Here is a 16,802-nt window from a genome sequence, read left to right as displayed (position 1 = left end):
GTGCTGAGATTCTAGCTGAGGGATTGCCCTGGCCAGTAAACCATGCATGGTGGCTACGGCAGCCTTTATGATAATGGCCTCTCACTTAGTAGAGGGGTCCTTGAGATTCAGTTGAATCTGAACACTGGTCTCACTCACAAAGTGAAAGGGATTCTCCATGCAGGATTAGCCGTGAAGTCTGGTTTCACTGCTGATCATAATGCTGTATCTAGGGTGACCAGATGTCCCGATTTTATAGGGACAGTCCCGATTTTTGGGTCTTTTTCTTATATAGGCTCCTATTACCCCCCACCCCCTGTCCCGATTTTTCACATTTGGTGTCTGGTCATCCTAGTTGTATTCTCCTCCCAAAGCAGCAGAGAGATGCACAGACCCGGCCAGTCCTCTTGCCTTTTTCTGCTGGGAAGTACACACATTAGCATTTGATTTCAAAGAGTCACAATAAAGACCGGTTACATGACACTAGTTTCTTCTCTAACTTCTGAACTGCTGCACTTCTAGTGAAATATACACTATGAAAACAGCTGTGTCCATCTTAATACTCTTTGATTCAATGGCCTAATAGACACTTAACACTCATGAGGGGTAGAGGGATCGAAAGTGGAATCGTTGGTTTTAAACCTCTCTCCACCATACCCAGCTTTGGGGACTCAGGTAAAAAGGTTCTCGGATCTAATGCATCCCTGATCTGGGCTTTGCAAAATGAAACCTGTCCACTGCCCATTGCCATTAAGTACAGCATCATATTTCCAATTGCACCGCCTACTTGTACAGGACTAGGGTAATGTCCCTTTAAATAGTTTGAGCCCACTAAAGCTGATCACCATGTACTGTGTTTTGGGAATCCACCAGAACCCGGTTAGATTATCAGTGCGTATGTAGTTAGGCCTGGCATGTTTGCATGTAGTTATTTGGGACGCAGGTGTGCCCCTGTGGTTTCTTCACATTGTTGATTGTTTTGCAGAGATGCCAAACCACGCTGTCTTGTCTGCATTAATACACCTGTTCTCGTGTCTCGTTTGTAGCTGGGTAAGGTCTATGGCATAGAATCGTACGTCCTGTCCCCTGCAGAAACCAAGGAGCTGTACCCACTGATGAACGTGGATGATCTTTATGGCACCCTTTACGTTCCTAAGGATGGCACAATGGATCCTGCTGGCACCTGTACAACCCTCACCAGGGCAGCCACTGCCAGAGGCGCTTTGGTAATTGACTGTTGCGCATTTGGGTGGGTGTCTGAGCATTGTAGCTTTTCACAACTCTCAAATTCAGCCAGACGTTCTCTCTCTGTACATTTTCCCTCCTCTCCCCTTGATCCTTGGCTTCCTGCTGTTCCCAGCCTCCACCATTCTCAAAGCCAGATCTGTTTCAGAATTGCCTTGTTCCGTTTAACAGCGCCCCCCCCTTTGGCAGATTGGGTGTGGCGCTGGCTGACTTTGAAGGGAGTCCCAGCCATGCCTCATCAGAGATGGTGGTTTGGGCATAGAGCCATAGGAGCTGGGGAAGTAAAGAGGAGGGGGGAAAATGGGAAAAGGATATGTGACCAAAACAGCTACATCGTGAAAAACAAGTTGTTGGTGAGGGGTAAGATACAGCAAGCTCGTTGGGGCATGGACCAACATTTGGATCTGTGTTTGTACAGCACCTAGCACCTGGTCCATGACTGGGGCTCCTCCGTGCTAACCACAAAACAAATTGATAATTATAGTTCTCTGAGATTTAAAATTACCTTAAAAGGCCACTGAGAGGCAGTTTAAGCCCAAAATTAAAGAGGGGAATTTAATTCCCTTGCAGTAATAGGAATGGTTTTTATGAAAGTTTAAAAAAAAAATGACAGCACTATGTTTGGATTAACATTTCCCCTGCTGGGAAGGAGAGCCTTGGGCCGAAGCCACTGGCCTGCGTCTTCAGAGTAGAGCTCAGCAAAATTTTTCAGCTAAAACATTTTGCAAATTTGTATCGGTTTCAATTCATTGTTCATTTCAAATCCTCCCCCCCCCCCCAAAAAAAACCCAAATCTTTTTGTTTCAACATTTTTGAACCACAACATTTTGATTTTTTTAACTCGAAATGACTTTTTGCTTCAAAATTTCCTTTAATTTAATTTTTTAAAATTCAAAAATGGTCAAAACGGAAACAAATTCTTTCATTCTATCTGAACTGTAAATGTTTTCAGCTTTTTCGATTCGCTGAAAATTTTCGTTTTCAGCCGGACCTGAAACAATTTTTGTTTTGAGTTTTTTTCAAAATTGCCAATGAACTCACAGTGTGTGCTCTTCTCAGGAGAGCTGGGTTACTCATTTGGTATTATGAGTCCAACCCTTAACATTCAAACCCCAGGGGGATGTCACTGTGCTTCTCTTTCGCTGTCTCCAGGTAATAGAGAATTGCCCAGTGACCGGTATTCAGGTCAGAGCCGATGACTTGGGTGTGCAAAGGGTAGCCGCGGTGGAAACAAACTATGGGATCATCCAGACTCCCTGTGTGGTGAACTGTGCAGGTAGGAAATCAAGGTAACATAGCTACAGCCCTGCCACTCGGCATAATCTGATGGGGATACTAGTCCTTCCTTGTCCCAACAATTAGGAGATTTTGTCCAATCTTTGAGTGAGGCATTCTTTGGTTCACCATGTCTGTGCTCAGGGAGGGGAAAGATGCCAGATGAATGCAGCTTTTGATTGTGTGTAACACTGAGCCAAAGGGCCTTGTTAACTCCCTGTTTCCACACATCAGGAGGCAGCATTCTGGACTCTGAGCTTCAGCTCTCTGGCACAGCTCCTCATAGGTTCCAGAAGTGGCCAGAGGCATTGGCTGTGGTCACTCACCAAGCGGTGGTTTGTTTTTACGACAGGAGTGTGGGCCCGAGCCCTGGGCCAGATGGCTGGTGTAAACGTGCCCCTGGTGGCTATGCATCATGCATACGTGGTGACGGAGCGGATAGAGGGCATTCAGGTCAGTTCATTGCTCTTCTTCTCTAACTGGAGGGTTTGTCATCAGACAGGGGCATGTGCTGGGGGCGCTTTCAGGAGGGGACTTGATTCAGAAATTGTGGGAGGGTCTCCTGGTTTTCACAAACGCTTCTATGATCTGGGACACTTTTTTCTCCATAACATCCAACCTGCTTTCCTTTCCTAGAGGTGGCTTTGTGTGTCCCATCTTCTCTAGGAGATGCTCTCCTTGGTGAATACAGTGACAAAACATCTGTGAATAATCTTGCCAATGAAGCCTACTCTTGGGCTTAGCTTGCATCCCTGGCCCCTTTTATCTGGCTAGCCATGGACATTCAGGTGGAGTGAGGACCTACTCACAGGAATAGTCCCTGAAAGCAGAAGTGCTGTGAATCACTGGATATGTCTGTATTGCAATCTGAGGTGTGACTGCCGCTCGGGTAGACGCACCCATGCTCGTGCTCCTAAATGGAGCAGAGTAGATGTGAGTGCAGGGGCTTCAGTGCAGGATAGCAATGGGAGTATGTACCCGAGATCCCCGGCGTGCTGTATTTTGCCATGCGAGTGCAGGTATGTCTCCCTGGGCTGCAGTCACACCTCAGATTGCAGGACACACATACTCAGTGCGTACATCCAAGGGCTATTTCACCCACTGTTGTCATTCAAACAGTAGTTTCGTTGAACAAATCTGAATGTTCACAGATAATCTGCAGGCAGAAAGGGGGACTCCTCTGGTTGATAAAGCTTAGACCAACCAATCTGAAACAGGAACAATATTAGGTGACTTTAGGTGACCAGCCGTACAATGGAAATAGCAAATCTGAGCAGCAGATACACAACACATGGCTGTCTAGTGCCAAATAGCACCAGGTTTACAAATAATCCATTGGTTAAAATGATCTTGCACTGAATAGCACTGGTGACAAACTAGGGGAAACACGCAAAAACATCCATGAAAACTATTTCCCTGGTTTTGGCAAAATGTACTAACCCGCATAGGGTGACCAGAGAGCAAGTGTGAAAAATCGGGACGGGGAAGGGGGGTAATAGGTGCCTATATAAGTCAAAGCCCCACATATTGGAACTGTCCCGATAAAATCTGGAGATCTGGTCACCCTAAACTTTCTCTAGAGCAAAGCAGCGCCGTGACGCCGTTGTGTGTAACGAACAAGCTAATAAAAGGCTCGATCTGTTTGCGGGTAATCTGTGATTGGAGGCAAAAAGGCTACATCTGTCAGCTAACTTACACGGTTTGATCAGCTCTGCTCTTGGGAGCCTGCCCGGACCCGAAAATTCTGTTGCATTCTCTCCGTTCTTGCACCATGCCCATCCCCACGGCAGTGGGCTGTTGGTAACTGAACTGGTCGGGCAGGACAAGTGTAAGTCTATCCACACTAGCTTTTTTGTGTTCTGGTCCGTTGTGGTTTTGCCCGACATCCCCACTTGTGCTGCTCAACACCCCTGCCACTGTGATGCCATCTGAGTACTTCTCTCACTGCTCCTGGCTCAGCTTAATGAAGCCACTGCCCCTCTGAGCCATCTCCTTGCATGAAAGAGCACATTGCCTCTTTCTACACCCCGCCTCCCCTCCCCCGGGTCAGGGCTGCGGGAGAGGAACCCTACTGTTCTTTGCCGCTGGAATTGTTGTCAGAGATCCCACTGCCCCATCTCAGCACATCTTCCTGTAGCATTTCAGAAACAAATGTCGCCTTGGAAAAGTTTCATTCCTTGGCCTGCAGCTAGATGATGCTCTTGGGCAGCACGAGCACTATGCAGCAAAGGGAGCATTTCAAAGGAAGAGTTTATGGAATCCCTGAATGTTGACTGACTTCAAACGTAAGGACATGCAGGAGGGACCCCTCCATACCACGTACATGCCTAGAAGAAACGGGCCAGTACATGCCTAGAAGAAACGGACCAGTCCTTCCCCATGCTGCATCCCACCAATTTCATGGGAGCTGCAAGAAGGGTCGTTTAGGACAGAATTTGACCCAAAGTGTGAAAGGGGAGAGTCATTCTCCCTCTGGCTTCTGTGGGATTTAAACACATGCCTAAGTGCTAGGCTGAACAGGGGTTGATTTAAACACGTGCTTAAAGCCAAGCATGTTTTTAAATGCTTTGCTGAATTGGGGCCTAAATGCTGCTGCATTATTCACAAATTTTTAATGTTAAGAATGCCATGCTTTTATCAAGGGTTCTGCACCAGGAGATCTTAAAGCACTTTACAGAGGACATCGCTCTCATGATGAAGGGGAAACTGTGGCACAGACCGTTGACGTGACTTGCCCAGGGTCACCCAACAGGCCACTGGTAGAGCCAGGAACAGCACCCAGTCCTGAGTCCCAATCTGGCCTGTGCGCTATGCCAGACTGCCTCTTCTTGCAAACTGGGGTCAGGGTCCATGAGTGGGACACCTATGCACTGTGAAGATACAATTAATTAATATTCAATAATTTAATACATTACTGTCATTCTATTTAATATTTACGAATATTTTAACACAGGACGCTGTTTCTTTTTTTCCCCACCTTTCATAGCAGAATTACCCTCTGGGCTCTGGTGTTTTGTGTTTGATAAAGGAGTCCAGATATCCCCAGGTAACTGTGTTTCATCTTAGTAAACAGCCTTTATGGAAAGTCCTGCAGCCCTGACAAGGAAATGATACAGTTTTCTAAATATTTTTGAACCATCCTGCGAAATTTCAGAGACATTTCTATGCTTTGGAATTCTATAAGGGTGTTTGAAACCATACAAAAGGAGGTGATATTAATTTGTGGCCTATAGATTTTTAGAGTAATTTTGTATTAAATTTTCTGTGCAACCCATCTGTTTTCCCCCTACACCTTGACTCTTTGACAGTTGATTTTGAAAAGTGCCATTTAACTATATTATTTTTTATACTGCAGTAGCATCTACCAGCCTGACCCAAAACTGGGCCCCCACTGTGCTAGGCACTGCACAGAGATATAGTAAGAGACAATCCTTGCCCTGAAGAGTTTGCAACTTAAATAGATGAGTAGAAGAGGAAAAACCTCAAGTGACTTGCCCAAGGTTGTATAACAAGTCGGTGGCAGAGTAGATAATAGAACCTAGGTCTCCTGACTGCTAGGCTAGAGGCCTATCCACTAACCACAGTGCCTCTTGTTGAAATGCTGATTATTAATTTATCAGTGAAAAATACAGTAAGACCCTACAATAATTCCATTTGTGTAACTTAAATATTTTCATGCTATGTTGTTAAAGTCGATATTATTCTTTAGCTATGTATTAGTGTCTTGGCTGCTGTGCTGTTTCATCTTGTTGTGTAGGTGGGGTAAGAGAGAAATCATTTTTCCTTTTAACGTGGATCAAAACACACGGGCCTGCCAGTCTGCCAGTTCTCCTCCTGAGAATGTCTGTAGCAGCTCTGCTCCATCCTATTGATTTCAGGCCTTATTATCTGAATGGTGGCCCCAAGAGGATTGGAACCCCCTTGCACTAGGCCCTATACAAGCACATCAGTTAACTCAGCGTGACCTAGGGAATACAACACTGGACTGGAATTCAGTAGACCTGTGTTCTGTTCCTCACTCTGGCCTGATGGGTGACCTGGGCAAATTGTTGTGCCTCAGTTTCCCCAGTTATAAAATGGGAATAATGATACTATGACTTCCATTGCACGTGCTTTGAGATCTACTGAGGATAAGAGCTAGGCATTATTACTGTCTTCAAATGACTACACAAGTGCAATCTTGTCTGCTTCCACAGTCACTCTTTTGTGGAGGTAGGGTAAATTTGGTTTTTAGATTTCAGAGTAACAGCCGTGTTAGTCTGTATCCGCAAAAAGAAAAGGAGTACGTGTGGCACCTTAGAGACTAACAAAGTTATTAGAGCATAAGCTTTCGTGAGCTACAGCTCACTTCATCGGATGCATTCAGAGATGGTTATACTTCAGTCTTGTTCAGACCCATACGGAAATCAGCTTGCATTTCAGCGCCCTCTAGCTCATGCTCTTGGTCTGGGGCTGGGACGCACAGCAGATCTGTTTAGTGAATTAAACTCAGCCCATGTAAACATATTAGCACCTCCAGTTCTTCTGCAGCTGTTGAGGCCCCTGTGCCCGTGGGCAGCGTGTGCGGGGAGGATGTCTCGGTGCATTGCTCGTATCATGTCCGCCGCTAGTCTTGTTCTGCTGGTGTTGGAGCCGTGCTGTCAAGCAGGGCTCTGACTTCTCTGAGGCACAGGAGAAGCACGTTTTCCAGCCCGTGCAAAGCAGCAGCTTAGAAAGGGCCCAGCGCTGAAACTAATTGTCTGTGACCTGCTACAGCCAGTTCTTTTCTTTTCACTACTTGTTTGCAGAGTCAGTGGGGTCCTGTTAAAAACAAAGGCTTAGATGCTTTAAAACAAATCGCTGTTTCCTGCCCAGCCCTTGTGAGCCTCAATACAGCCCCAGCCACATTTGGATCCAAGCTTTCTTAGAGCTAGAAAGCGTCCCTGCTTTTGCTCAGGAACAGAGCTGGGCTGGACAGAGGAATCTTAACTGGCCTTCTTGGGCCTCTCATTGGTCACTGGTCACCCATTCTGAGCAGATTTTCCTTGGGCCTGGAGCATCGGGGTGCTGATGCCAGCAGCAGGGGGCAGAGGAAGCCGGATAAACCCCACACAGGGCAATAGAATGGTGAGCAGGTGGGAGGGCTAGGAATAATGTGGGATTACCGGGAGTGGGGAGCCAGAAGTGGGGCAGGTAGTGAACCACCAGGACTGGCTTCTTCCTTCCTCCTCTAGCCCTGAGCTCCGAGGCCTGACCGCTGGCAAGTCTCGCAGTGGGACACACAGGGAGGAGCTGGGTGCACTGTGCCTCTTGGTGAGGAGGTGCTAGGGGATTTCCGTGCTGGGGGAAATGCAGAGGAGCTGCTAGTGATTCCAGCAGGCTTGGATTCTCCTGGATGGAGAATAAACAGCCTGGTAACCTGCACCCTTATGTTTATAATGACACTCCACAGTGGCCATCTAGCAAGGCAGCTGCTGGGAAGAAGATGGGCATTCAGCTTGGGGTGCACTGTTGGAACAAGGGCAGAAGCATCCCAGGTGTCCGTGAGCCTGTGCGCTTTACCCCTCCTGCCCCGCTTTGATGATGTTCCTTTCTACCTCTGTTTAGAATATGCCGAACGTTCGCGATCACGACGCCTCGGTGTATCTCCGTCTCCAAGGCGATGCCCTGTCTGTGGGCGGATATGAGTCAAATCCAATATTCTGGGAGGAGGTGAGCGGTGCTGAGAGGTTTTCATAGGAAATAAAGCATGTTACCAGGAAAGCCGTTTTGACAAAGTCGGCGCTGAAATGAGCTCTTTAGCTCTCTTGCTTATGTGCCAGCATGCATGAAATGAGGACCCTTTGCATTAAGACAGAGCTGGGTTCAGCAGGACTCGGAGGGAGAGTGGATTTGACAGCTTCTTCTATTTGGGTGGGAGAGGAAGGATGGTCTAGTGGTTATAGCACTAGCCTGGGACTTGGGAGATCACAGTTCAATTCCCTGCTTTGCCATAAGTCCTTGTCTCTGACCTTGGGCAAGCCACAGGAGGCATGTCTTCTCTTCAGTTTAGTAGCTTGGGCCCTTACTCAGGTGTTGCCTCTAAGACCTTTTCTATCCTTCTCAAAGTAAAAAAATGCGACCATCTCCTCCTGCCCCCTCTGCCTTCTCTCCACAAAGTGGCATGTCTGAGAAGGAGACCGCCGAATTATTTGTTGTTTGTTTCACAATAGCAGCCAGAGGCCCCAGCTAAGAACGGGGCCCCGTTGCCCCGTTCACCAATAGTATGGGATAGTGGCTGCTCAAAGAGCTCGTGTGCCAAGTAGACCTGACAAAGGTTGGGTGACAGAAAGTACTATTATGCCGGCTTTGCAGGGTGGGATTTGAGGCTCAAAGAGATACAGTGACTTGCCCGAGGTCACATAGGAAGAGACAGAAATTGAACCTAGAGTTCCTGAGTCCTACCACCCTTTGTCCTCGATCAAATGGTGCCGAGTGAGTTCCTTACTGGCAGTAGTGATTGGAAATTGACTGCCCAGATATGACGTAGTCCTGTAACATGAGTCTTCATTAGATTTTGCTCCCTCTCTGCAATGGGAGAAAGGCTTCCAAACGGACGAATGAAAATCTTTCCGGGATTAACGCTGAAGGTGATAGTAAATGACTGTGGCTTGTGATGAACTTTTTCTTCAACCTTCTTAGCCCTCTTCTGTCCTATATCCTGCGAATGGGGTGTTCCATTTTCACAATAACTGGATGGGGAGTTTAATGTGTCAATTACTACAGTAGTTAATGGACTTGTCTTTCAAGGAAAAATGATATTCTTTCTTGTGAGATATTCTTTCTTGTGTTTTACCCTAAGACAAAGTGGACAATGATCTTTAATAAGCCCATATGCAAAGTGATTGTAACTGATGGGTCCTATGTCTCATTCATAGCTTAGGTGGTTAAGGTACTAGCTAGGCATCACAGTTCCTCTCCTTGGCTGGACAGCTTAGCAGATAAGTTCCTATGAAATCAAAGTTTCCAAAGCAGCTTCTAATTTTGGGAGCCATAATCAATGTCAAAACTCCCGTTGACTTCAACAGGGCCAGGAGTTCACCCCTTGGGGCTGTTTTCCAGAAGCGCTGAGCCCCCTCCGTTCCTACTGATTTCATTGGGCAATGAAGATACTCAGCACCTTACAGGAAGCAGCCGCTAAGCGGCTGTCAGAATGGGGTGTTTGTTATAAAATAAACATCTTCTCTCACTTAACTTCTGTGTACCTCGGCTCCTGTTTCCCCTCAGGTATCTGAGAAATTTGCCTTTGGCCTCTTTGATCTGGACTGGGATGTGTTCATGCAGCATATTGAAGGTGCAATAAACAGAGTCCCAGTGCTGGAGAAAACCGGAATTAAATCCACTGTCTGTGGACCAGGTAATATTTTGACAGTGCATTCCACATGCCATCAATGCAGCTTTGTTCCTTGGTGAATCTGTGCTGATTATTTTTTTCTATGTATTCTCCTAGTTTGGAGCTAGCAATGATTATATTTATATGCAGGGTTAGTATGAATCAGTCTCTCTTGCTTTCTCCTTCCCACCCACGCAAGGAGACAAATTGGGAATGGATAAAATGTCTGTCTTCCTTGGTTTTTCCTTAAAGACACACACGCGCACACTCACAAAAGAGATGGAAAGAGGACCTGGTCCAGCCCCCATGGAAATCAACAGAAAGGCTCCCATTGACTTCAGTAGGTTTTGGATCAGACCCTGTATATAAGCAGAAAGCCTGAAAACGTGCTGATCGCACAGAGATAGGGGTAGGAAATGGCTCTATAGATCACTGCTTGCCATGATCATCCAGTGCATTGATCAAATCTTTTTTTTCCCCAAAGCCAGTTCCCCTCTGTACTGCATGTTTTTACCAAGCGGTGGGGCTCTAGATTGCCAGGGCTGGAATGGAAAGCTTTCCTTCAACATGCTCAAAGGCAGGCGAGAATTTGGCACATCCTGGGAGCTGCTCAGCTTCAAACAGCTTGTGGGAGTGCTAATTAGAGGTAATATCGACTTGGTTGACCTGCCTTGGCACTAAAAGCTGGAGCAAAGCTGAGCTGGCTCTGTCCTGGCATGATGGATAGTGTGCTTCTCGCACATGTCTGATCTGGAAAGCTCACAGATTGGCTTGTAATGATTTGGGGGATGTAAGTCTCAAGGTGGATGGAGCAATGGGACAGGGGAGCCCCAGAATTTCAATTTGGTCTTGTTCTGGCCATCCCCTCAGCATCTCTGTCAGAGGGTCCCTAGGACGTGACAGCTGTCCCACGCCCTCTAGGCTTCCACTGAAGATTCTGTCCTGGCTGAGGCGGTTTTGTTACACTGTACACACAGCATCTCAGGCTGGTTGAATTTCTCAGAAGCCCTGTGACGGGCTGTGACAGGTATAGCATTTCTAAACGCCACACCAGTCCCATTGAGCCTCTGGAGATACAAATGCAGTGGAGTGGGGAAGTGCTAGGCACGACTTGTGAAGCAGAACTGGCAAATACACATGAACACCAAAGGGACCTCTGCCTGGAGGCTCTTGTTTGCATCCGATTGTTCTTCGAAGGAAATAAGCCTGTTGGAATACAAAGGGAGAACGTCACAGGATTGGATGCAATGATATCCTATTCCTGAAGGTGGTGGCAGAAGCCTACTATAGGGAGGAAAATAGCCCACGAGTTTTGTTACACTTCAGTGGGGTTTTTTCCCTCATTCTCTGGGCAACACTGCTCAGTGGTTTTGGTGCTAAAAGTCTGCAGCCAAACGAATCCCAGAGAAAGTGGGTGCGATCGTGCAGTAATGTCACCCATGTTTACCACTGACTTTGCTGCGGCTGGATTTGAACATTAAAGGCCAGATTTTCAGATACTGGCCTCTGTTTTTTGCAAGTGTGAAGTTATTTTGCACCCTCAGCTATGATAACTTACTATAGAAGTCCAGGTCTTTGATTTGTGGGCACAAACTAGGAAAGAGGTCATGTAGGACACACATCCTGCGAGGTGACTAGCTGCTTTGACTCCCTTTGCACATCACCTTGCATGACCTTTCCAGATTGCAGCTGCAAAAGAGGGACCTATTTATGCCTTCAAATCTAGGGGTGTGAGTAAGACGGAGAGGTGAATTGGATGCTTTACCTGGAAGCAGGGTAACCATTGGCAGGGGGTATTGAGACATTTCAGTTCCAGCCCCATTAGAAGAATGGTCCCCAAGATGGAACGTTCCAAGTGTTTCGGAGCAAAGCCTGAGGTAGCGTACCACTGGTCTCAGACAGATCCAACCTCCCAGCTGGATTCGATCGGCGTCGGGGAACGCTTTGCCACACTGCGATTAAGGGATACCCTGATACAACACTAGCTGGTAATACAGATTCCCAATTGGGGGTCATCAGCAGAGAGGATAAAGGAAAAATCCCAGTTTCCTGGGACCTGGGATACAGGAGTAAAGGGATAAAAGAGACTCCAGAACCTCAGTAAGGAGAGTAAGAATGTAGGGGGGAAACTGCTCAACATTTAGGGTACGTTGACACGAAGAGCTAGGGTTGAGATTCCCCTGCCGTGTACACCGTGCTCATGCTAACGCCCTCTGAGCTGGCCCAAGTGTGACGAGCCGTGTAGCCACGGTAACAGGCACAGCTGAGCTGTGCTGGCTGCAAATCCTCCTGAAAACAGTGGGTCTGTAGGTGCCACGGCTCAGCCGTACCTCCACCGCCGCCCCCCACGCTGCTGTGGCCACACTGCTATTTACACTCGCGCGATCTCAGTGAGAGCTACCACGAGCGTGTGCCCACGAGCAGGGGAATCACCCCCCCGGGCTTGTAGTGCAGATACCGCCAGGCACACACCTCTTTCCTCGCTGCTCGTTTCACGTCTCAACTCTGCACAGGGATAGTTTTTTACACGGGTGTGCCAGCAGGGGTCTTATAATGCTCTGGGGCCGAGAGAAAATGATCATCATGCTTAGGGCCAGATTTTTCAAAGGCACCTAAAGATGCAGATAAAAAATCAATGGAGTTGGGCACCTAGGTGCTTTTGAAAATCCCTCTAGGCACCTATCTGCTTCTTTAGGTACCTAAATGCCTTTGGAAATCAGACCCCAAGTGCTTTTCATCTCTAGATCGCAAAGCAGTGTTGTTATCTCCATTTTTAGAGGTGGGGAAACTGAGGCACAGAGTTGCGGTGTCTTGCCAAGGGTCACACAGCAAGTCCATGGCAGAGTCATGTGTAGCGCAGAGCTCTCCCAACATTTGGCCCAAACTCCTTGCACTAGACTACAGCAGCCCCTACAGATTGAGGGATTTGGATTGAAGCTTTCTGCTATCTGAGCATCGCTGTATCCATGGGAATGGACTGGCAATACTAAATACTCAGCAGGGACTGTGATGGCTGGAAATCAGACCCCTGGTGTCTGCATTGCAGAAAATGGGTGTTGAGCTGTGCATGGGTCCAATAGCCAGGGTCCAAATGCATGTGCCTAAAAGTCTAAATAATGTATCTAGGCTGGTGACCAGACCAGGACCAACTTCCCAAAGTTGGGAGTTTTAAACGAAGGCTTTAGAAAAGGCTTTGCACAACCAAGGTTTGGAGACTTGCACAGAGAGCACTTTCCCTGATCGCATCCTCCTCTTTCCCCAAAGATTCAGGCAGTGTGACTTTTCAGAAGACTTTGACAGTGTCCTAAGGGGATGACTTAATTCAACACAGCTGGGCCAGCCCATCTTGCCTGGTCATCCCTGCAGCATGCATCTGTGGTCTGTCTTCTAGTCAGCAAGAGAGCTAGCCATCTTCCTACAAAGCCCTGAATGGAGACCTATATACCCCGTGCCCTACCCTTCTCCATATATCAGACTCTTAGGCAACCTTTCACCTCTGCTCTCCTTGGTTGAATCTAACCTTATACAGATTTAAATGAATTTGCTCTTGGTCCAGTTCATAGCAGATCTGCTTTCATAAGGAGATTGCTCTGCCTTGGGAACATGACGATGAGGGTCTGCTCAGTTTCTTCAGAATTTGAGCTTTTATTTTTTGGGGGGAAAAAAAGTTTAAAGCTCTGGCAGCTGCAAACCTTTTTAGGTGAAAGGGTATGCAACCAGATGAAGCACTATCCTTCTTAGGGTGCAGACACCCTGAAACAATAGCTCAAAGGGGCAGTATAGCTACCTGATGTTCACTCTGAAACCTAGTGATAACATTTAAAAATGTCAACACTGATGGCTATTTTATTGCTGATCTTTTTTGTGGAAATATCCATGACTGGCAGCATGGCAGCATGACTGGATTCTTTAGACATTAGGGATGGAAAAGATCTACCAGATCTGTAAATCCAGCACCATTGGCAGTTCTAGGTCTGGCGCCTGCATGGCTTATATAAAAGGTTATTGAGTCTGAAATGAGATACAGTGCAGTGCTATATGGGAGTCTGAGGAATAGCTTATGAGGTTCCATTTCAAGACTGCTCTGCATTAACTGGAGAAGCCTGCACCATAAAGACCTGCTCTCATTTCACTGAAGTATTTAAAAGGAAAAACCCTCCAGCCCCACAGGGACAGAGCTGCACAGTTGCTCGAAGGGAAAGTAGGACACATCTCTTGCTCCTAACCAGATAAAACATGACATTTACAAGGTAGATGCCTTGGCCCTGGGAAGCGCAGCTTTGATTAAATCAGGGTGTAAGTGCAGCTCTCAGTCTCCACTGAGAAGCCAGGTCTCCTGCAGGAAGCCAACTTTTTTTATATACAATATTTGTAACGCAATAAATGTAATTTCTAAAGGCTCACTGATCCTTCCCCCGCGCCCCGTGCACTCTGGATTTAAACTTGCATGTATTCTGTCTGTGAAAGCCAAGTCACGGTGGGTTTGGAAAGCACAAACACATGGCAAAAGCATGTTGTTTGCACTGCGCAGTAAATCTTTTATAGAAGAAACGCTTGTCCCCTTTATAGTTTTGCAGCCCATTTTGCTTCCTGAGGGTGAGGGGGACAAATCCCCATTAATGGCAAAAATAGAGTTCAAGGCCATAACAAACCAGTTTGCAAAAGGTGGCTTGGGTTTGACAGGGCGGGTCGGGAACTGGTTTCAGTGGGAGAGCACTGTCCAAATGTTCTTAGAACAGAGAGCACAAGCATAGTCCACTTAACCAGGCTTCTGTGTCCCAGAAACTTTTTATCAACTGCAAGGGTTGTCCTCCCCATAGGAACAGATCCATGCCATCTAGGGCCTCATGCTTGTCATGCCGATCACTGTGGCTAGCTGGGACTTACTAGTAGCCGTGAGGATAGAATTCAGCTTTTCATGCTGCAGATTCACAGGACTTAACTCGCATTACGTTGGAGTTGTATGGGGCCCAGCACCCGGCCAGGAATTTTTCGATGAACCACTTTTTGCCAAAATTGTCAATTCATTGAAAGCGAAACTGTTCACATAACAGGGTCGATTTCAATGACTGTCCCGACTTGAAAATTTTGGAGTAGAAAAGGGTTTTGAAATTGTTGAAACAGGGTTTCTTGACGCTTTTGAAATAGAAAGATTCAATTTTTTCAGTCGAAATGATTGGTCGTTCATAAATTTAGACTAAAGGCTGGTTTTCAAAAAAGAAAATTGAACTGAGTCATTTTGAAATGATTGAAACCATAGGTGCCGACTTCCCCTCTTTCCCATGGGTGCTCGCCCCCCCCCGCCCCCGGCCCCACCCCCACTCCCACTCCACCTGTTCCATGACATGAATATCTCTGTCTGCAGCCATACCTCCTTTAGCTGTAGTCTCATCAGATCTCCCAGGCTAGGCACAGGTCAGTACTTGGATCAGAGCTGCTTATTAAGAAGAAGTCAGCCGTGAACCAACACCCTCAACCTCTTGTTAGGAGGCAAAACAAAGAACCTGACCATATGGTCAACAAGATCCTGTAGTGCTTTTTTAAAAAGAACAGGTGTCATGGAGGCATGGCTACCTTCCAGTTTGGAGGGCCACTTTTTGCCTGCTATGTTTTACAGTTGGATGCAGTATTCCTAGGCTTTCCTAGTCTCGAATGGTTGAGTTATGTCACCATGCAACGCTGAGCGGCTGACACGTCTTGCCCCAGAGATGGCTCAATTTCAGGGGTGATTTCAGTGGTGGAGATAGCGAATTCTGCTCGCAGGCTGGGGTTTGCATTGCCTATGGGAGCTGGGGCCCAAATCCCATTGCAGTTAAACAGGAGCTGCATGCCTAAGCCCCTTCAAATCCCCAGTTTTGGGATCCTTCCAGATGAAAGGCCCTGTCTGTATATGCTAAGATGCACATCAAACTGTGTGTTCTTTGAGGCACAGTGTTAGGGGCTTATTCCTTCATCCACTTACTTCCCTGGTCCTTCTCACATGAACAGAGAGCAACAATATCCGAAGTCTAAAGGTGCAAACAATTCAGTGTTTATTGGGGTGAACTTCCAGCAAGCATGATTCCAGTTTCCTTCCTTAGTGTCCCCCTTCCCAGCTCTGACACCACAGAGCCTTACACCTGTGTCCCTGTTCCCATTCCTGCCCTTAGCCAAACATGATTCCAATTTCCCCACCCCCATTCCCTGTTCCCATTTCCCCCTTTAGCAAAACATGATTCCAATTTCCCCACCCCTATTTCCCCGCCCCACATACACACACTTCCTGATTGACTGCAGACTATATAGTAAAACTTGAGTTCTGCTTAGCTGTACCTTAAGCAATCATTTTACTGAAATTTAACTAACCAATCCTAACATATTGTAACATGATTATTTAACCAATTATATCCCACCACCTTAATTAGTTTACACCCAGCAAAATTAATTATACAGCAGACAGAAACAATCACAGAACCAGACAGAGATTACATACAGTGATGAGCTGCCAAAATCTTAACAACGGGTTCCCTCCTCACCCCACGAGGGGGTCGTTGCCCATCCCCGACCCCCGGACCCCTGCCCCATCCACCCCTGTCCCCTGACTGCACCCAGAACCAGGCAGGAGGGTCTCGTGGGCCACCGTAGTGGGTGCCCACCGCACCCCTAAGAGCCAGAGGCACCTGCCGGGGGGCGAGGTGGGGAGTCCCGGCGGTGCTTACCTGGGGCAGCTCCCAGGAAGCATCCAGCAGGTCCCTCTGGCTCATAGGGACAGGAAAGCATAGCTGGGGGGGGAGCATGGGGAGCAGCCGCTCCCTCACTGATCACATCAAAAGTGGCTCCTTAGGCACCGACTCCCTGGGTGCTCTGGGGCTGGAGCCCCCATGGGGAAAATTGGTGGGTTCAGAGCACCCACTGTCAGCTCCCCACCCCGCGCCTGGCCCCACCTCACCTCTGCTCCACCTCCGCCTCCTCC

General features: G+C 47.4%; 1 protein-coding gene across 1 annotated transcript in view; it reads left to right on the top strand.

Annotated features, from left to right (window-relative positions):
- The window catches only part of SARDH (sarcosine dehydrogenase), a 101,396-nt gene that overhangs the window by 3,052 nt on the left and 81,542 nt on the right, over positions 1–16,802 (top strand). The window contains exons 3-7 of the mRNA XM_077835968.1: positions 1,026–1,205; positions 2,377–2,500; positions 2,852–2,952; positions 8,086–8,190; positions 9,745–9,874. Coding sequence (XP_077692094.1) covers positions 1,026–1,205; positions 2,377–2,500; positions 2,852–2,952; positions 8,086–8,190; positions 9,745–9,874 — 640 coding nt within the window. The remainder of the gene's footprint in view (positions 1–1,025; positions 1,206–2,376; positions 2,501–2,851; positions 2,953–8,085; positions 8,191–9,744; positions 9,875–16,802) is intronic.

The sequence above is a fragment of the Eretmochelys imbricata genome, chromosome 16 (assembly GCF_965152235.1).
Source record: "Eretmochelys imbricata isolate rEreImb1 chromosome 16, rEreImb1.hap1, whole genome shotgun sequence".
Lineage (NCBI taxonomy): Eukaryota > Metazoa > Chordata > Testudines > Cheloniidae > Eretmochelys > Eretmochelys imbricata.
The sequence above is the reverse complement of the archived record's forward strand: the minus strand, read 5'-3'. Positions and strand labels throughout refer to the sequence as shown.